This window comes from Mus musculus, chromosome 3 (genome assembly GCF_000001635.26).
Source record: "Mus musculus strain C57BL/6J chromosome 3, GRCm38.p6 C57BL/6J".
NCBI classification, from domain to species: Eukaryota; Metazoa; Chordata; class Mammalia; order Rodentia; family Muridae; genus Mus; species Mus musculus.
In genome coordinates this window covers 96645571-96667252 of record NC_000069.6, presented here as the reverse complement: position 1 = coordinate 96667252, position 21682 = coordinate 96645571, and the positions used below count along the sequence as shown (strand labels likewise).

General features: G+C 48.0%; 1 protein-coding gene and 1 pseudogene across 1 annotated transcript; one reads left to right on the top strand and one right to left on the bottom strand.

Annotated features, from left to right (window-relative positions):
• On the top strand, positions 232-785 carry Rpl21-ps11 (ribosomal protein L21, pseudogene 11; annotated as a pseudogene).
• Itga10 (integrin, alpha 10) lies at positions 2734-21669 on the bottom strand. Its single transcript, NM_001302471.1, has 30 exons — positions 21567-21669; positions 20062-20173; positions 19775-19884; positions 19536-19627; positions 19041-19155; positions 18094-18221; positions 17532-17680; positions 16702-16852; positions 15937-16102; positions 15757-15830; positions 15363-15507; positions 15022-15170; positions 14636-14779; positions 14291-14494; positions 13511-13641; positions 12366-12532; positions 12118-12260; positions 11635-11748; positions 11378-11463; positions 10960-11101; positions 10720-10809; positions 10481-10557; positions 10230-10319; positions 9742-9826; positions 9486-9599; positions 9214-9294; positions 8967-9080; positions 5334-5429; positions 4545-4658; positions 2734-4288 (listed from the first exon to the last, which is right to left on the bottom strand). Exons 1-30 carry the CDS (start codon positions 21616-21618, stop codon positions 4223-4225), a joined length of 3501 nt encoding a protein of 1166 aa, NP_001289400.1. The 5' UTR covers positions 21619-21669; the 3' UTR covers positions 2734-4222.
• Positions 21670-21682: the final 13 nt, after the last annotated feature.

Here is a 21682-nt window from a genome sequence, read left to right as displayed (position 1 = left end):
GACTTTTACCACCAGAACTTTTACCATGTTAATCATCAGTTAATCATCACCACAGAAGCTCAGAGCCCGCTTCACAGGACATGAAGCACAGGGTAAAAGATTTAGTAGGAGGAGCAAGTAGCTTAAAGGAAACCAATCAGGGCCAGGAGCCACTTCACACTTCAGTAGATCTTCTACTCAGTCCTCACAGCACATGGAACAATAGATTATTCTATAACAAAATATTTTTGGCTTTCGGCCGCCGCAGCCATCTTCCAGTAACTTGCCAAAATGACAAACACAAAGGGAAAGAGGAGAGGCACCTGGTACATGTTCTCTAGGCCTTTTAGGAAACATGGCGTTGTTCCTTTGGCCACACACATGGGAATCTACAAGAAGGGTGATATTGTAGACATCAAGGGAATGGGCACTGTTCAAAAAGGAATGCCCCATAAGTGCTACCACGGCAAAACCGGAAGAGTCTACAGTGTCACCCAGCATGCCGTGGGCATCATTTTCAACAAACAGGTTAAGGGCAAAATTCTGGCCAAGAGGATCAATGAGCAGACTGAGCATATCAAGCACTCAAAGAGCAGAGACAGCTTCCCGAAGCAGGTGAAGGAGAACGACCAGAAGAAAAAGGAAGCCAAAGAGAAGGGCACCTGGGTGCAGCTGAAGCGCCAGCCTGCGCCACCCAGAGAAGCACACTTTGTGAGGACTAATGGAAAAGAGCCTGAGCTGTTGGAGCCCATTCCATAAGAATTCATGGCCTAATGGACACAAAGAAATAAAATACCAGCACCAGGGAAAAAATATTTTTGTAATTATGGTTACTATTTACTAAGTATTTGCTACATGGTTGCCTTACCTGGATGGTCTCATTTAGTCCTCTAAACATGAGAAGGCTGGGGCAGATGTTAAATCTGACTCAGGTCACGTACGTTTGAAACTGCATGGCCTACATGCCCAAATCCTATCCTATCCTATCCTATCCTATCCTAAACTATACTACTGTGCTATAAGTTCTCTCTCTCTCTCATCTCACCTACCTCTATCTATCTATCTATCTATCTATCTATCTATCTATCTATCTCTGTTGTTTCTAAGACAGGACTTCCTTTTTTTTTTTTTTTTTTTTTTTTAAAGATTTATTTATTCATTATATGTAAGTACATTGTAGCTGTCTTTAGACACTCCAGAAGAGGGAGTCAGATCTCTTTATGGATGGTTGTGAGCCACCATGTGGTTGCTGGGATTTGAACTCCGGACCTTCAGAAGAGCAGTCGGGTGCTCTTACCCACTGAGCCATCTCGCCAGCCCCAAGACAGGACTTCTTTGTGTAGCCCTGGCTGTTCTAGAACTCTCTCTGTAGATAAGGCTGGCCTCAAACTCAGAGATCCATCTGCCTCTGCCTCCAAGTAATGGGATTAAAGGTGTCCACCGCCGCCACCACCACCACCACCAAGCCAGAATTTCTTGGTGTTATCTGAACCTCCAAGAAATTATGAACTGTTCAAGATGATATGGCAACAAATGAAAGGCACAGACTTCAATCCAGGTCTGTGTGTTTTTCTCAGGAAACTTTAAACGGTCCCGGAAGCTGGTGAGGATTGTGGGATGATGGAGCAGATCTCCTGGGAAAGAAGAGTCACAGAAAACATTCACAATAATTGTAAAAGTAATGTTTATTCACCTGCTGTAATTGTTGTCTTGAAGGCTTACTTCTGAACAAGCTCACCCTTTAACCCTTTCTAGCACTTTCTGAACTCTGGCTGGCTGGGTCAGCTCAGCTGTTCTGGCTCAAACCCCTCTCCAAGCTGACTGATTCAATCGGACTTCTCTTTTTGGTTTTTCTTTTTTTGGTTTTTTGAGACAGGGTTTCTCTGTGTAGCCCTGGCTGTCCTGGAACTCACTTTGTAGACCAGGCTGGCCTCGAACTCAGAAATCTGCCTGCCTCTGCCTCCCGAGTGCTGGGATTAAAGGCGTGCACCACCACGCCCGGCTTTAATCGGACTTCTCTTAGCTTCTCAATGAATTTCTCTACTTGGCCTCAAACTAACTCTAGCAATCTAATCTTCTGGTTCCTTCTCATTCTTTGGCCTGTTCTGTCTTCACCAATGCCTACTACCGTGTTCTCTTTGCAACCTGTCCCTGTAAAACTGTTCCTTAAAAAACCACCTCTGGCCGGGTGGTGGTGGTGCATGCCTTTAATCCCAGCACTTGGGAGGCAGAGGCAGGTGGATTTCTGAGTTCCAGGCCAGCCTGGTCTACAGAGTGAGTTCCAGGACAGCCAGGGCTATACAGAGAAACCCTGTCTTGAAAAAAAACCAACCAACCAACCAACCAAACAAACAAACAACCAAAAACCACCTCTGAATTCTACAAACTGACCTGCCTCTCAACTCACTGGATTCCCAATTCAAATGAACTGCACTCACTGACTTGACTAAACAGAACTCAGAGATCTGCATCCTCTGCCTGCCGAGTGCTGGGATTAAAGGTGTGTACCACCATGCCTGGATCTTAACTTTTCTTTACCTGGGACTTACTCTATACTAGACTAGCCTTGAACTTAGAGACCTGCTTGCCTCTGTCTCCTGGGAGTAAGGCATGTCAGTATTCCATCCAGATCACAGGGATCTAGAAGGTCTTTGGATGCGATCCTTTTCAGGGCAGCCATGTTGCTGTATTAAAATGCTGCAAACACTATCCATGGGCACTCTATATCCCAGGAAACTCAAACAGAGCCAGAAGTCATTTGATAACTGGATTTTATTTGTTCTGACCATTTGCTCACCATGACAGTCCCCAGGAGGGACTCTCTGCAGAAGACCAGAGACACCAAAATAAACATTGCAAGCAGACTCAGAACAGCCTGGGAAGACCGGTTCTCTGGCTGCTGGTCAACTGCTCAATCAGATTTCCTCTCATCACAGTCTAAGAGGGCCTCTGTCAGAGCTAAACTATGGAGATCAGAAACTGTCTTTGCTGTTCAAAAGTCTTAATTACAATAAACAACGAGTTTCCCCGTTACTATGAGAATTACACTTACCCATGAACCAAAACATAGGACAAAAGGGAGAGGGTTTAGTCAACACGCAATTTCCAGAAAAGGTGATCAAGAAAGGGCTGAAAAACTCACTGCAGCAGAGACACCTACAGCACATGACAGGAGTCTCAGAATGGTCTTCCCAGGCTATCACCGCTATAGCGCCAACACTGGGCAAGAAGGTGCTTACTCTCCAGACACCTGATGCCAACCATGTAGGCTTCCTCCCAGATGCAGATTCCCGCTTGTTTGGATCTATCTCAGGGGGCTGTTGTTACCCAAACCTGGTGCGGTGAAAGGGCTTCTTCCTGCCACCGTGAAGCTTTCAGTTACGAAAGCCCCGAAGAGTAAATGGAGAAAATTGTCACCAAGCTCCCCTGCTATCCCAGCTTGAACCACTTGGGGGCCTCTGGCTCCGGAAATTTTAGCATCAAGTCCTGGCCTTGCTCCCAGAGAAGGATGAGGGTTGGGATGCCTCAGCCCGGAGAGCCTGGGGGCAGCTGGGTTTCCCTAGCACCTGAGGGCGGAGTACTGTGAAGTCTCAGGTTTCAGCCGGCTGGCAGTTGCCGGTCTGAAGGATTCTCTGTGCCCTGGAATTGTACAGAATGTCTCTTGTGGCTTTTTCTCCTCCCTCCTTTTTTCCTGTTGACTCTCCCCACCCAGATCTATGAATCACAGGACTCCACGGGAAAGCAGCAGATGTTGACTTTTACTTCTTTTAAGCCAACGTCAGCTCTCTCCTGTGGAGTGGGGAGCAGGCAGGAAGGTGAGAGAGTGTGTACGCGTGTGCGGGGGGGGGGGGGGGGGGGCGGGGCGGAGGATAACCTTCTTTTTGGAATTGAGAGGGGGACAAAGGGAATCTGCAAGGAGAGTCGGGAGCAAAATCATTTGACTCCTGGTAATGGGGAAGATAGGGTCCAAAACAAAGAACCTGTGCTAGCTGTGGAAGCCGTCGGGAAGGGGGACGCACAGGGTGAGGATATTATGTGTTTTGGTGCCAGCCCTTCTCAGCTAAGGCAAAGCTTCATCTCTTGCCAGAAGCATCGCCATGGCTCAAAAGTCAAGTCAGGCTGCAGGCCTGGAGACACATGCTGGCAGCATCTTTTCCCCTTTGAGCCTCCAAGCCTCCTTTGGATACAGAGTCTCTTGAAAAGGCTGCCAAAGTGGGCTTCTGAGCCTCCTGCAGTCAGTCAGTCACTGCTCCAACTTCTCCTCACTTTCTTCTTCTTTGGGGATTTTCTTACGGGTAAAGAAGCCAAGCTATAGAGGAAAAGATACCAGTCATTGCCAGATGTCCCGGCTGGGGGCCTTGCCAATAGCCCTCGCTTATCTGAGGTCTTCGCTTCTGTTCTGTTTCCAAAAATGAGATTCAGATTTATTTTATTTGGCTTAGGTTGATTCAACCATCATTTGTGGGACAGAGTCAAGGAGAGCTGAACATGGCAGCCCCCTAGCCCCATCCTAACTAACACAGAGCCTGTCCTTTCTTTCCAACAGAATAAGATGCTGGCCTTACCTTCCACAGGCAGAAGACAAGGAGAGCAAGCAGGAGCAGCCCCCCCAGGACACTGCCAACGAGGATCCACAGGGAGATGAGGGTCGGGTGGGTCTGAATCACCTCCAAGTGACTCTGCATAGCAAGGAGAGTTTGTTTTGTCTTTTCTTGCTTGGCTTTTGAGGTGGCTTTTTGTGGCTTGGTTTGTTTGCTTGTGTTTGAGGCATTTTTATTTCATGTCCCAGGCCAGCCTTCAGCTCATGGCAAGCCTCCTCTCTCAGCTCCCCAGTACTTGAATTACAGGCAGGCATCACCACCCCTGACCTGTGTTTTATGTCTGCCCTTTAACTCAGCCTCAGTCAACATTATAACAAAGCCAGCCCTAAATAGAGTAAAAAATAAATAAATAAAGCAAAAAACCAAAACTTCTTCCTACTTAAAAACACTGAAGCAAGAAGCAAGACTCATGGAACCGCCACTTCTGACTGTTGGACCCCTGCCTGGTGGACTGTCGAGTGGATATAATTTTGCTCTGAAAAATCCCATTGTTGGGTAGGAGAGATGGCGCCATGGCTAAAAGCACTTGTTGCTCTTGCAAAAAGGTTGCAGGTTTGGTTCCCAGCACCCATATGGTGACTCAAAATCATCTTAGTTCCGGGGGATCCAGAACTAAGAGGTTCTGACCTCTACTCACGGCTCACTTGCTTGCAGGTAATACACATAGATTTTAAAAGCTAAGTTGAAAAATAAGAGGGAGAGAAGGGCCATCCTTTTCCCAACCCATTGCCACTCTTCCCAGCTCCACCCTACCTCACTCGAGCGGGAGGCTTCATTCAGTAGTAGGACACTGCCCTCCTCAGTTCCTAACTTGAAGGTGCTGACCACTGTCACAGACTTGAACTTGGCCTGTGGAATGAGCAGTTAGGAAACCATTTAAACTGAGCCATCATCTGGTAGTATAGAACCCCAAGAGCAAGGCTGAAGTTCCGTGGGCACAGTTACCAGGGCCCCGAAGACCATAAGATGCTGTTGGAAATGGATGGGGAAAGAGGAAGGGAAACTGTCGGGAGGGATGGTTTTGTGCACTGTGTATTCAGAAGCTGGTGACTGTGCCCAGAGATCTGGTTGCAGTTGGGATGGTGACATAGTCAAGCATCTCCTGTCTCCATGTTGTGTAAAAATTGTTTCCCATCATCTCTGATTGGTTAATAAAGAGCTGATCAGCCAATAGCTGGGCAGGAGAAGAGGAGGCAGGACCTCTGATCCCAGTGGGAGTCTCTGCTGTGGACCAAAGAGAAGATTGTCCTGCCCCAGGAGATGAGAGGGAGGGGATGGGAGGAGGGAGGGGATGGGAGGAGGGAGGGGATGGGAGGAGGGAGGGGAGGGAAGAGGAGGGAGGGAGGGAGGGAGGGAGGGAGGGAGCCAGAGAGAGAGAGAGAGAGAGAAAGATATTGAGATTCATTATCCAGACTCAGAGGTACCCAGCCATGTGGCAGGCATAGAATAGCATTACAGGTTAATATAAGATAAGAGCTAGTTAGAGAGCAAGCCTAGCTTAAGGCCTAGGCATAAACAAGTCTCCATTCAAGTGCTGAGGCAGGCTTAGAAAACCCCGGTATTTTTCAGGAAACAGATAGAAAGCCTATTCTGCAAACACACAGTGTAGAACATTCAACTTCCCTTTCTGTTCAGGAGCCTCATGGGGCTGAACCTTTCTATTCTGAGATCAGAGACACACTTTTTACCAACTCCCACTGACACTAGGAGCTAAGGGTGGGTTGAGGTCCTTAAGCCTTCATGTTGAATCTTGGTGTCTACCGCAAGATATTAAGAGATATAAACTTTGTCCAACTATTGTGTTCACCGGTGGGGCCTTTGGGAAGTGCTTGGGATGAACGTCATCAGAGGAGTCTTGAGGAAGAGGAAGAGGAAGGAAGAGTAAGAATGGATACAACAGGCTCAAGGGCTTATGCCTTGACTCAACAGAGACCCTACAAAAGCTGAGCTTAGGAGAGCATGCCCGTGAACCTACTGTAGCTCCTGTTTACAGCTTCATCTCTGTCCACTGGCCTGTAAGATCCTGGAGGTTAAGGACTGTGTTTGATTAGCCTTTGTGCTGCCAGTGTCTATGACAATTGTGTAGCGGTGTGTGTGTGTGTGTGTGTGTGTGTGTGTGTGTATGTGTATGTGTGTGTGTGTGTTGGTGGATGTGTGGAGATCAAGACAACAATCTTGGGTGTTAGATGCTTACTTTTGTCCTTTTGTTTGAAACAGGGTCTGCCATTGACATGGACTTTTTTTTTTTTTGACAGTTCTCATCAGCTGGCTGGCCTTGAGCTCACTGAGATCAACTTGCCTCTGCCTTTAAGTGGCCTTTGTTTGTTTGTTTTAACTTTGTCAAAAAGGTGAGACTAGCTGGCGAGTAAGCTTCTGGGGATGTGCCTGAATCGCTCTCCTACATCACACTGGGATTACAAACACATGGCACTTCATCCAGCTTTCTATGTGCGTCCTGGGGTCATGCTTTACTTACTGAGTCATTCCCCCCCGCCCCCGCCCTCTAGTGGCTTCTTAACAATTTTTGCTATCATCATCATCACGTCGTTATGGTTACACACCTGTAATCCCATCGCTGACAGAATCAGTCAGTTCAAGGCTAACTAGAACAACTCACTGAATCCTGGGGGTTGGGTGGAGTGGAGAAATGGTTCAGCTAGTAAGAGATTGCTACTCTCAAAGAGGACGAGAGTTGAGTTCCCAGCACCCAGGTAACTGCTTGTAACTTTAACTCTAGGGCACCCAACGCTGCCTTCTATTCCCTGACAACACTCACACACATGTGCTCACACATGCATAAAGACACACACACACACAAATAAAAATAAATGCTGAAAAAAAATAAAAAATAAAAAATAATAAAAATGTCTGGGGGTGGGCAGTGGTGTCCCAGAGTCACACACAACGGAATCAAACAAGATGATCAAGAGAGATCAAGAGAGTACCAGACTTGGAGAAGAATTCCTCAGACTTTACTTACCTAAAACATACTTATAGCTCAGAGAGCTTACAATACTGAAGGTAGCTGTTCTGTGTAAATGTACAAAATAATCTCCTAGTGCTTAATAGCCATTTATAATTAAGATGGCATTCCCCTGCTCACACTGACTTCTGAGTGCCTATCATATAGTGACTTCAGTTCGGAGACCCTCATAGTCTAGATCCCTCTCTCAACTACGCAATCTTACTTTCCACTACCCCATAAAAATCAGACAATACAATAACAATTATTGTAGTCCTTTGTTTGACAAGAAAAGTAATTCAACACCTGCAATGTGTTAGACACGATACACCTGAGGACTCGTGTTTTTGGTGTTGACTTAACACAGAGTCACTCCTATAACAGACACTTGATGAAGTGTGTGTGTGTGTGTCTGTGTATGTGTTTACATGTGTGTGTGAGTGTGTGTGTGTGTGTGTGTGGCTAGCTGGCTGGCTGGCTGGTGTGAGATTTGCTATGTAGACCAGGCTAGCCATGAACTTTGAACTCAGAGCCAGAGAGCCACCTGCCTCTTGAGTGCTGGAGTTAAGGATGGATAGCACCATACCTGACTTGGTGTGTTGTTAAATGTGGGCATTCTATTAATTGATCTCTATGGTGGTGCTAAGAAGGGACACTGTGATGGTTTGTACGTGCCCTACTCAGGGAGTGGCATGATTAGAAGCTATGGCTCTGTTGGTGTCAGTGGTGTGTCACTGTGAGCATGGGCTATAAGACCCTCATCCTAGTTTCCTGAAAGGCAGTATTCTGCTAGCAGACTTCAGATGACGATGTAGAACTCTCAGCTCCTCCTATACCATGCCTGCCTGGATGCTGCCATGTGCCAACCTTGATGATCATGGACTGAACTGCTGAACCTGTAAGCAAGCCAGCCCCAGTGAAATGTTGTCCTTATAACATGTTGCCTTGGTTATGGTGTCTGTTCACAGTAGTAAAACTCTAAGACAGGCACTAAATAGAGGAAAATACAAGGGTGGATGCTATGTTCTAGTTAGGGCTTGCCTTATGTTACCTCATCTTGTTACCTCAGAACGATTCCACAAGCTAGGTATCATTGTTCTCATTTTAAAAATCATGAAAAGATCAGGCATGGTGGCTCATGCCTTTAATCTCAGCACTTGGGAGACAGAAACATATGGATCTTCATAAGATCAAGGCCAGCCTGGTCTACATAGTGAGCTCCAGAACAGCCAGGGCTATATAAAGAGACCTGGTCTCGAAAACAAAACAAAACAACAACAAACAAAAACATCAGGAAAAAAGATTAGCGAGATAAAACCACTTGCTTCTGTCAAGCAGAAGGAGGCTGAGTTTACACATGAGTTTATGTGCCTCCAGAGCCCGGTTAGTGTTTCAGAGAGAAGCAGAAAGGAAGAACGGCTTACCCTCCGAAAGAATTCATTGTGAACCAGCCTCAGCAGCCTGACAGAGATCTCAGTCCCCTTTGCCAGCAGTCCAAGGTGGCACCTTACCACCTGACATCGACTGTTACTCCCATTCTACCAGAACAGATACAAATCAGGACTCTGGAATGGGACTATCCCCCCTCCCATTGCCACGTCCCACCCACCTGTCACCAAACTGCAACCTCTATGTGCATTCCTGTCCCAGACACCTTCCTGTGACTCCTACCAGTCTGCTTGCATGCTGAAGCTCCTCTGGGTGCACAGGGAAGCCCGGGGGCTCAGTCAGGTTCTGCACCGTGCAGCTTGCCTAGAGAAAGGTCCAACTTGAAAGACCTAGACAGGCCACTCCTACAACCCTTCTAATGCAGACGCCCTTTTCTCCTCCCAAGCTACATATAAGAGTGGTCCCAGGAAGAGGAGCCCAGAGAGCAGTGAGCCAACAGATGGGAGTCCACTAATTCAAGATGGCAGGATCCACATGCTCTGGCCCAGACTCACATTGCCAGAGATGACTTGAGATAGTGACAGGAAGTAGTTACCCCCATGGGCTACAGCTGGAAGGAGGGCGGAGATGACGAGACCACTGACCACATGGCAACCAAGATTCTGAACCTGGGAGAAGAATTTAAATCGGGAAGAGGCAAGAGACAGAGAATCTGCTTCATTTGCTCCATCAGCCTCTCCAATCCATGAGAGACTCTTCTGTCTTTCTCCACACCACCCCTAGGATGCCAAGACCCCTCTAGCTTCTCACCCTAAGAGTGGTCTTGAATTCAGGGCCAGGACCCATTGGGAGAGTCCTATAAGGGTGAACCTCATACCGATGCAGAGTGGACTCACTGTGTAGACACCAAGCCAGGAGGTGTAAGGTCACAGCCATGACATAGACACAGGACACATGATCAGCATACAAACATGGATTCAGGGAAAGTAGGGTCAAGGATAATGAGATAGGAGGGGATAAGAAGGAAATTAAATATCACAAAGGTTTGATTTTGAAAGAAAGATGTTTGGCCATAACCCTACATTTGTTTATCCCAGTTCTAATGCCCAGGACCTGACAACAAGATGCTTAAGAGGAAAGGTTGACTATGAGTGGGAGTGAGGACCAAAAGACTGAGTAGCCCAAGGACTGTGTTCCTGGGAACGCTAAAGCACAAGGAAGGACAGCAAGAAAGCACAATGGATGCCAATCTGTTCAATCAGGGTCAGAACGGGGCATCAGCCAGGAGCCAGCCATACCTGGAGAACACGAGGTGAGGTTCGTACCGGATGTAGGCAGAGGTCTGAGCTGTGTTATCTTGAAGGGTCTCATTCATCTCTAGGCTACTGCTGCAGGGCCAGGGAGAAAGTTTCACATCCCAGTCCCTTCTCAGGGACCCTCTCTGCTACCAGAAGAATCAGAGGTGTTTCTTCCAGCCACCTACTTCTCTTTCAGCGAGTGCTTTGAAGGGGGTGGGTAGGGATTTGGAGGAAGGCCCCTTTGTTCTCACCTACTGGCAGTCAGCCTCACAAAGACCTGGCTCAGGAGGAAGGTGCAGCTAAATTCAAACTCTAACAGGAAGCTCACCTGGAGCCAAAAGACAGGGATGGAATAATAATGAACTCTTCCTTGTGGGAAACCCATGGAGGGACAAGAGCCCATGTCTCTCTCCTCCTCAGAACTCCCACACCCCATGGATCCCAGACCAACTTTCTCAGCACCTTGCCCTCATTCTGAACCCATGCTCACCTTGGCCCCAGTCTGGAAGACCGGATGCCCCACGGTGCAGAGCCGGGTATGGGGGGAAGGGACTGCGCACTCCACCTTCACTGATTTGGCCTTCTGAAGGCAGAGGGATGGAAGTTAGAGCTGGAGCCACTCTTACACCCAAACTCTACACCCGGAGCCTTTCTCCACAGCACCCCATAGCCAAGGTCCTGGTCTCCCTCCGCCTTTCTTCCTTCACCTCAGTCCCCTCCTCCAAGGTACCTGAGGAGTAAGACTGGCCAGGTGGAGGTTTCTAGAAAAGCTGAGACTCAGGCTAGTGTTGTAGGCATTCTCCTTCTTGTTCTCCAGGGTCGCAGACACCAGCACTTTCTGTCGTCCACCTTGAACCACAAATGGGGACTTCCTAAGAGTGAAGACAAAGCAAAGACTAAGAGGCAAAAGAGAATCAAAAGTCTCATTTCCAATATGGTATCACATGCTTTTAATCCCAGCACTTGGAAGGCAGGTGAATTTCTTCGAGATTGAGGCCAGATTGGTCTAAATAGCAAGCTGCAGGCCGTCCAGGGTTACATAGGGAGAACCTGCTCCCCACCAGAGCAAAACAAACAAAACTAACAAGCAAATAAACTCTCTCCAGCTCCCCGAGGCCTCTGGCTCGCCTAGTCCATCTCCCTCTAACCTGGAGCCTCTGATGTCCATGTCAGCTTGAAGCACCAGGTCTGTGACACATTCATTGTCAGGGCCACAGTCCTTTGAGAAGGGGATCTAGAAGAGAGGTAAGGGTCTGAGAGGAAGGAAAGGAGGAAGGACTGGGATGCTTTGCTCAGCAGAGCCTGAATCAGATTTCACCATTTGTATGTGACCTCCCCTTGCTCATCAATTCACTAGGAGGGCAGTACTGAGACCCCGGATGGAGCAGCGCATAGCACTGCTAACCAGCTTCCGTATAGTCGTAGAGGATCCTTCCGCCAGCACAGGCCCTGGCTTCGTGGTGTTGTCCAAAGCAAAAGTCACAGTCAAGGCCACTGGCCGGAGGTAATCCGATGTATCCTGAGGGAAACAGAGTGAAGGGCAAGTTGTGGGGAACCAGGATTGGAGGAGAAGCCAGGCATCTTCAGAATATGTTAAGCGTGGTCGTCTATGGCCTGGGCACTGTCCCCAGGTTTTCACAGTATGATGGAATGAAATTCAGATACAACTCCTGTGAAATAGTTATCAGTATATTTCATCCCTTTTTAGCAAGGGTACTGAGATGTGGTGGCTAAGTGACTTGGCAGAGTCCATGTTGACAAGTGACAGAGCTAGGAGTCCAATCCCTATCATCCTGACCCCCAAATCTGAATGGTCTCAATCTCTCTGTTTCCATTTTATCACTGATCTGGTTGGAACAACACAAAGCAGTTCCTACCCCATCCTCACCAGTGCATGGAAGTGCAGCTGTTCACAAGTGACATTGCCAACACTAAGCTGGAGCTGCCGAGGGGACAGGCGCTGACCAGAGCCATCGAATACTGCACGTGCCCCAGCGGTCCACTCATCCAGTGATGCTGAGAATCTTATGTCTGAATGGGAGAGGCAGGAGGGGCAGGTGTGAGAGTGGAAGCAGATGCAGACACCAAGAAGGGCCAGGGCTTGAAGGTTGTCTTGGATACATTATAACCACTCACAGAATCTTCTATCCCAACGCCCAGGAGTTTGAGACACTACTTGGAAGCAAAGGGCTGCGGTCAGACAGGCTGCTTCCTGGCCTCGTCTTTTACAGTCCTTCTGAACCACACTGATGTGGGGAGGCATCACATCCAGGGTTGGAATCAGGTGGATGATGGGCTGGGAGCTGGGAACAGGGTGGAAAAGAAATTCTAAAAGGAGCAGGTTAAGTTCCCCCTAAAAGTACAACCCTAGCCTGGGGATGGAGCTCTGCCGCAGAGCTCTGGAGCATCTGGGCTTGCGCTTCAGAACCAGAAGGAAAGGAAAAGATAAGAGTAGCTACCTTGGCACTTGCCTCTGTATGATTAAGTAAGTAAGTAGATAGATAGATAGATAGATAGATAGATAGATAGATAGTCTGAATGTGTCACTCTTCCCAGAAGCCTATGACGGGAATCATATATAATACACTCAATTCAATAAACCCTAATGTCAGACTGGAGAGACCACTCAGCAGTTAAGACCACTGGCTGCTCTTCCAAAGGTTTGATTCCCAGCACCCACAAGTAAACTCAAGGCCAGCTGTAAAACTCCAGTTCCAGGGATCTGATGCTTTCTTCTGGTCTCCCCAGACACTGTACACACACACACACACACACACACACACACACACACACACACACACACACACACAGAGTGCATAGATATACATACAGACAAAACATCCCTACACATAAAATTAAAATAAAAAGCATTATAAAAAACTTTACGGGACTATCTTGTTTGATATTTACAACAAGCCAGAAAGGTAGTGGCAATTACTTTCATTCTATGAACTAGGGATTTAGGCATCAGACTAGCTGACCAGGAGACCCAGATCTGTGACCTTTGTTCTTTTTTTTTTTTTTTTTTTTTTTTTAAGATCTTTTTTCATTTATTTATTATATGTAAGTACACTGTAGCTGTCTTCAGACACTCCAGAAGAGGGCGTCAGATCTCGTTACGGATGGTTGTGAGCCACCATGTGGTTGCTGGGATTTGAACTTCAGACCTTCGGAAGAGCAGTCGGGTGCTCTTACCCACTGAGCCATCTCACCAGCCCCGTGACCTTTGTTCTTATAAGCTGTGCCATGCTGCCCACTGCTACTTAAGCTGGGCTCCTCACCTGAACAGAACGGCTGCCCCGTGGGCACCCACGGCAACATCTACAAGATCATCTCCATCCAGATCTAAGCGGCCATCCACACTTCGGCCGAAGTATCGGAGGGCCTGTGGCATGGAGACAGCAGCAATCCTCTGAGGAGAAGAGAGAGAGAAAAGAGAGAGGAGACTGAGGAGGGACTCCTGTCACCTTCCTGTCTCCTGTCATGTTCTTTCTAACATTTCCATCCATCAAGAGAATAAGAAAGTTTTGCCTGGGCTGGAGAGATGGCTCAGGTTAAGAGCCCTAACTGCTTTTCCAGAGGTCTTGAGTTCAATTCCCAGCAACCACATGGTGGTTCCCAACCATCTGTAACGGGATCTGACACCTTCTTCTGGTGTGTCTGAAGACAGCAACAGTGTACCCACATACATGAAATTAATAAATATTTAAAAAAGAAAAAAAGGAAGGAAGAAAGTTTTGCCTATCTCGGTTTTGCCTCATCCACCATCCCATTTTTCAACCAATGAAAAAATTTTCTTTTCTTTTCTTTTCTTTTCTTTTCTTTTCTTTTCTCTTTTCTTCTCTTCTTTTCTCTTCTTTTCTCTCTCTCTCTTTCTTTCTCTCTTTCTTTCTTTCTTTCTTTCTTTCTTTTTTTTTTTTTTGATAGCATCTCACTGTGTAGTCTGGGTAACCTGGAACTCACTATATAGATCAGTTTGGTCTGGAACTCACAGAGATCCACCTTCTGGAAATGAAAGGCCTGTGCCACACCACACTGTTTCTTATCCCTGAACTGCTGACCTGGGTAGGATGCGGCCTGATTCCAGTCTGGGTTCCATGATACAGGTACAACGCTCCCCGGTGTCCATCCTCCAGGGGTGCCCCCACCGCTACATCAGTGAAACCATCATGGTTCAGATCAGGAAGAGCAGCCATGGCAAAGCCAAACCGAGAATCCTGGGAACGGTCTGGCTGAAGGGTTCCTTGGAGCATTAGCAAATTTTGCTTGTAATGGAGAAGAGATTAAAAGGCATTGCTTATCTGGTGACCTTTGCCCCTTAGCAAGCTCTCAAATATGTGTGCCTCCCTCTTCCCTTCCTTTCACCATCACCCACACACATCTTTTAGGGTCTCACTGATTCTTACCTGGCCCACCATGTACACATAAACGCGTCCGGTCTCCTTGTTCTGGGGACCCAGGAACATGGGAGCCGCCACAAGTAAGATATTAGTTATTCCGTCCTTATCTGTATCCAACGGGCAGAGCTCGCTGCCAAAGTATGAGCCAATCTGGGAATGATGGATGGTGAGGATCCAAGAGAAAAGGGAAGGTGATTGTGAACAGCTGCACTCAGCAGGAAGCACTTACCCATTTGCCAATCTGATCCTTACATCCCTGACAGACTGCTACCCAGAATTCAGCGCGGGCTTTCCAGTCTTGCCTTCCCTTCTTGTCCAGTCCCTGGGGGGTGGGGGTGGGGGTGGGGGTGGGGGAAGCGGTCCAAGGGTCCCACCCTCTGTTGATGTCATACCTGATCCCCCTGGAGGCTCTGGGCGACCCTCACAACCCCATCTTTCTTTAGCTGGAAGGCGATAACTTTTCCTCGATGTCTAAACCTCGGTGCCCCTGAGAGAAAGAGGCGGCGTCCACCGGGAAGAAGCATGGAGGAAACAGAGTAACCTAAAATGAAGAGGTGGTGATGTAAAGGAAGAAGGTGAAGTCAGAGAGGAGGGTTTCCTGAAGGCATAAGGCGAGGCCTAAAGAGATTTAAGGAGCTGAGTGACAAAGTGCATGAGCTAAGGGGGAGTGCCTCATACCCCCTTGCTGGGTCTCCCCTACTCTCCCAGTTCCCTGCCACTCTCTGTGACTCACCCAGGTAGGCCGCATGGTTCTGCAACGCAGGGGGGAACTCATCTTCCAGGGCAGCTTGTGGTGGGAAAAGGCGGCGACCTTCTTCAAGCCATAGCACGGAGCCCCCCCAGTCATAGGCCCCCACCATCCCAAAGAGAATCCCATCCTGAAGAGTAGAACCAGATGTGGGCAATGAGAAGACAGTGGGGAATCGGAGGAAAAAGAACTTTCTTGTGGTGAGATGCTCACATACAGGTACACTGTGGTCAGAAAGGCATAGAAGGTCAGGATGTGGGCTAGTTAAAGGAGAAATCAGGAAGGGCCTTGGGGTTGAAGTTATCTGAATTAGAAGTAGGGGGCTTATGAAGAGAATGGAGAGCTAGGGGGATGTTGAGAGGGTCAGGGTCTATCCAACCTGTAGTCGGTGGATGGAGAAGCCAATCTCAGACATTTCTAGCCCAAAGGAGCTTTCATTTTCTCCACGGGACCCTTGGGCATGAGAAAATTGCAAGGTGCTATCAGGGGAGCTCGCTCTACTGAACTCACTCCAGAAGAACCCCAACCGGGACTTCTGTTTCGCCAGGATACTCATTACCTTCAAGACCAAAAATTCGGTCCCCCAGTGCATCCACAATGTCTGTCAGCGCAGCTTCATCGGTGACATTGAAGAAGAATCGCTCATCTGGATCACTAGCAATAGCTCTGATTTCCCGAAGAAAAGAGCTGGGGTCTCTCTGTCGCCGGAGATAGTGACCAAGGACCTGGGTTTAAGATGGGGGTACATTAGTTGTGTGAAGTAAGGTGTCAGAGCTGATACAGAACATAGCCAACTAGATAAAGCCAAGGGAGGGAGATAAGGACTGAAGTCCAGGCAGTGGTTAATACTTTCACATCCTGAAAGTCTTTTTTTCCTCAGTCTTTCTAGATACAGAGTCAATTCTTGGTCTGGGAAGATGACTCAGTGGGTAAAATGCTTGCTATGCATGCCTGACAACCTGAATTTAGATCTCCAGACCCACACAAAATGCTGGACACAGTAATACAAGCTTATCTGTAAATTCCAGCATGCCTCAAACCAAGAGACAGGAGGCTGAGACAGAAGACCTGCCCAAGACTTGTGGGTCAGCTAATCTGGCTTATTGTATGCCGAAGTGAACAAGATATCCAGTTTGGAACAAGATGGAAGGTGAGGACCAACATCTGAGGTTGTTCTCTGACCCGCATATACACACTATGGTATGTGCACTGATGCATGCACACATATCACACATACACACACACACACACACACACACACACACACACACACACACACACGATACAACACAAAACAAAACAACTGGACTTGATCAAGTCTCACCGCAATCCCATAACGTGTCACTCTGCCAGCCTCACAGGCCTTTAGCGCTGCTGGAAGTTCCTCTCCATCATGGGACTCTCCATCAGTGACAACTACCAGCAGCCTAGCGGCCTCTGGTCGTCCCCCCCGGGACTGACTGAACCCTTCTGTGCTAAGAAGAGAGATAAAAGAATGCTATATGGTCATATGTATGTGTGTGCATATGCATGCACATACACACAGGCTTGCATGCAGGCATGCCCGTATAGTGTATTTAACACTGTCAGCAGTTCACTGAGGTCAGATGTCTTCTGCACCATTCCCCAACAGTATCTAGCATGCAAACTGGCACAGAGTCACAACTTGACTGTTTAGATGGCACGGAACATATAAAATAATCTGTCATCAGTGTAAATATGTACAAGCATTATTTATTTATAGATTCATTCAGCAAACACTTGGGTTGACAAGATCAAGGAACTGGAGAATAAAGACAAGTCAGGTCATGTAGCCTCCCCAGAGGTTTAGAGTCATGTTTGAAAAGAATACTAGGGCGTGAGTGGTTGAGAAGCTAGGTATCAGAATTGACGCAGGAGTAGAAGAGGAAAGATGGAGTTCTGTGTGCAGAAACAGAACAGACAAGGAGAGATACACCCACAGACACCGTAAAATGCAAATACAGTAAGAGAGAGTATGGTGACAGCAACCTAGCCTTCCTCCACGAACTTCTGGCATGCAGATAAAGATAAGCGCCCAGAGCATCTTGTGATGTATACACTACACTCCAGACCCTCTCCCTCTCCCTGCTGATCCTTCCTCCTCCCTCACACGACCCCTTTACCATGTCTCACCATGCCACCATGATCGCTTGGGCGGTTCTCGTTTCTCGCCCTTCCCTCCGACTTAGGTTCCTTGCTGCTCTCACAACTTCTTCCTTTGTTCGGAAGTCTCCCAGGGACCACTCATGCACAGGGTTCTCCCCGTACTGTACCAGTCCTACCTGAGAACAATAGACCATGTGCCCACATGGGATGTATGAAGAGCGTAGAGAAGATGGAGCACAAAGGATGAAGGGGAAGTGAACCCCTAACAGGTGTGTCCAACCTGCAGCACGATGAAGGGGAAGTGAACAGGTGTGTCTAACTTGCAGCTCATGGCATGCATTGCCCAAGCAACTACAAGCAGCAAAGGGAAGCTCTGAGTGTGGCCCCCCACACAATCATAAACTTACTTCAAACATTATGAAATTTTTGTGACTTTTTGGTAAGTTAATTGCACAGTTCTTGAGCATGAGTTCTGTAGAAGACAATGTCCCAGGGTGTCATCAAGAGGCTGGACATGGCTGCTTACATCCAAGGGTCCAGGAGTGTTTACTTCTTTCCCTCCAATCCTATCCACATATCTTTCTCTTACCTGTATCTGCTCCGGATCGATGAACAGTCTTCCTACCAGCCTCCGAAGGAAAGTCTGAACTTCTGACCAGGGATAGATACTGTTGGAGCCATCCAAAACAATGACGACATCCATGTATGTGGGACAGCCTAGAAGGGGGGCATAGTGATGGGAAACAAAAACATGGAAGGATGTGGGGTGTAGTCAGCAAGGGAGAATGTCCCAGGAGGACGCTGCAATGCAGGCACTTAAAAGGGAATTCTCTCTTAATTACCAGGAAAGTACTATGCCAGGTCCCCAGTGTGGAAATCAAAGAAAGAAGAGATGGGCAGATGTAAAAGAATGAAATATGCACTAGCGAGAGGCCTACCACTACCCTGTGCTATGGAACACTGAGAGAGCCTCACTTTCGTTTGTGTGTGTGTTGTGGGGGAGGGGCAGTATTTGAACTCATGCCCTACCAATGTGCCACAGAGGGGCATGTTCAGCAAAGGCCAGGCAAGACAATGCATGCCTATTATCCCAGTACTTGAGACTGAGAAGCTGAGGCAAGCAAATTCCAAGATCAAGGACAGCCTGGGCTACATAAGACTATCTCCCAAAAGGCAGTAGATAAGAAAGTATATGAAAGGCATGAGGGGAGAACCCAATAACTGAGTGCTGACTTGGCATCTATAAGACCCACAAAAATAAGATATGGAGGACACGTGATGGATGAGGGATAGGCTGTGCACAGGATATGCTGTTTTGTTTTGTTTTTAAGTTGGTAAAACCAGATCCTGGTGTCTTGAGGCTCTCCTAAGGAGTCTGAATTCTAATCAGTTAGCAAACAGGAGCCTCTTCTGCAAGCACACTTGGGAATGATGAGGATAGCCATGCAGACCCTCCACCAAGTCTTTTGTCCTAGTTTTTCCCACCCAGCATCCCTATCTGGGAACTGAGCTTCCAGGGCCCTTCCACTGGCTCACGTTGGGCGGTGGGTGCCAGGCTTCCCTGGGGCCGGAATGAAGCATCCACACGGGCACATATTCCAGAACTGAAGACAGAGCTGCCGCAGGCACGAGACCAAAGAGGGGCACAGGCCTGGGTGGATAGGAGAAATAGTTATCCCCAGGCTTGAGAGGGCCTCTCGGAACACACACCTAGTTAAAAGAGAGATGGAGAACACTCCATGGGGAACCCTGCCTTGCTCTCTAGGGTTTTGAATTCCTTGTCTCTTCTATACAGACTAATTTCCCTTACCACGGTGCTTTTTCTGTTGTTGTTGTTTGGTTAGTTTTGGTTTTGGGTTTTTCAAAACAGGGTTTCTCTGCATAGCCTTGGCTGTCCTGGAGCTCACTCTGTAGATCAGGCCTGACTCTGCCTCCAGAACACTGGGATGAAAGGCCCAAGCCACCACTGCCCAGATACCATAATGCTCTCTTCCCTGCTGTGAACCTTCTGAGGCCCTTCTTTCAGCTCACCATGAATCCCCCATCAGCATCTGTCTCTAGTAGAGACATCCCTAGGTGCATATTCACAGCAGGCTGAGAGGAATTTCCAAGTTGATAGTCACCTGGTTGGAGGAAGGGTAGAAGAGAATGAAGTCATGGGGTCATAGTTCGGCTTCTTTAGTTCAGGGTCATTGACAAGGTCCAAGGGGTCAGAGTTACTAGATGTCAACATCAGGAATTAGCAGGGGAAAGGTCAGGCTTCTTCTTACCCAGGTGGCCTTTGGTACATGGAGCACTGTGGAATCCCCCTATAGAGCAACGATAAACATCCCCTCTCCGGTCACCTGATGGCCCATCCCAGGGGGCACCCACCAGCATCCTGGAAGGAGAATATGGATATAAAGATCCGGTGAGCATGGTCCTTAGTATAGTGAGAGGGAGAGTGCATGAGACGTCATGGAGCCCCAGGCACTTTCAAAGGCCAGCTTGGACCGGTCCTCCCCTTTATCAGTGAGTGCATAGTCCCGATCCCACGGTCCTCTGTTTTCCCTCTCACCATCGCTGTCCACCCCCAACATGCTGTAAGACACTGTATCCAAATTCGGCCTCTGGTGGCCCTGTGAAGAGTCGTGGGTGGTGTTCATCCAGATTAAAGGAGGAGCAGAGACCTGAGGGGTGAGGATCATAATTAGCATCCACCAATCAGTTAATGAAGGACTGGTGAGGCTTAGTGGGAGACAAGACAGGAGGGAGTGTTTCTATCTCAGCTCTCCTGCTCTGTGTCAATGTCATGTCCTCAGAACCCCAGGTGGGATGATTGGATGATTCTCTTCCTGTGGGGTGGGGGTGAGGGATCCTAAGGCCCTCGGCCATGCTGAAGCACAGCTGTATTTCCATTCTCATTCCTGAAATCTCATTCACAGACACATCTGGATAGGTCAAGTTACTCTTTCCACATCATTCCTCCTACACATTCTCCTCTCTAAGCCTCGAGAGTCCAAAGAGGGAGAGAGGGCTTTTCTGAGGATGCAGAGTCACCACCCTTTCCTAATTCTTCCCAAAGCCAGGGCCATGGGAAGAAACGATGGCAAGGAGCTCCCTGCCCGGGTGTCTCCTCTTTCTGTTTCTTCTTGTCACACTTGCACTTTCTCCAAGGTTGAGAGTGCTGGCTCCTTCCAGCCCTGCCAACCTCAACGCTAATTAAGTGGGTGGAACCACCGGCCTGCCCACACACAGTTTGCCATCTATCCCTGTTAAGGGTCCTATCACCCCCAAGACTCCCCCCCACCACAATCTCCTCATCTCATCCACCTTACAAACACCCCTTGCCTACTCCCATAGTTTCCTCAAACTTTAGTCCACGCTTGGGGTCCCCATCTGTGCCCTACTGATTCCTTTCTCCTGACCCCAATTCCCATAAAATCAGAGCTGTTATTTTAGGAAACAAAGATTATAGGGCACTAGCAGGGAAAAATTCCAAGCCTCTTATCCCTCCCATGATTCTCTTCTCTACTGTCTTGCTCTTTGCATCCAAGCAACCCTCCATCCCCCAAAATCTAACTTCAACTCACACTGTGCTCATTTTCAGAAAAGGTATTTTATATGTGAGCCTTTTTTTTTTAATCCAGGAAATTGGCAGGGCTATGAGACCAGAAACTGTAGCTCGGTCGTTAGGCGAACCCAGAGTTCTGACCACATAGTAAGGCAATTATGCCTCAGGCACCAAGGAGCACCAATGGCAGGGAGAAGCAGGGAAGGTAGGAATCAGTGTAACCGAATGGAAGATGAGAGACACGTCTCTTTTCTGTGCCCTCATGTCTGTGGAGTTTAGGACAAAGGTTTTAGATAATTAGGTACAAAGGTTTAGATAATGAGGTACAAGCCAGAGGAAGTTTTGGCCACTGCCATTTGGGTGTCTAAGAACATGAGTGCACACAGGAAATATAGCATCGGTATTAACCTCCGACCTGAGCGCCCGAAGAATTTTAGCCATAATGGTCCCAATTATAAACAATCCACATAACTTCCATTCCCAGCAGAAACCAAGTTTGCTTCCCTCACCTGTCAGCAACGCCAGGGGCAGGAGCAGGTGAGGGATGGAGAGAGACTCCATGGGCGCTTGTCCGGTCCAGTCCGAGAGGCTCTGAGTCGCTCTGTCCCTCTCCTTGGCTGTTTTC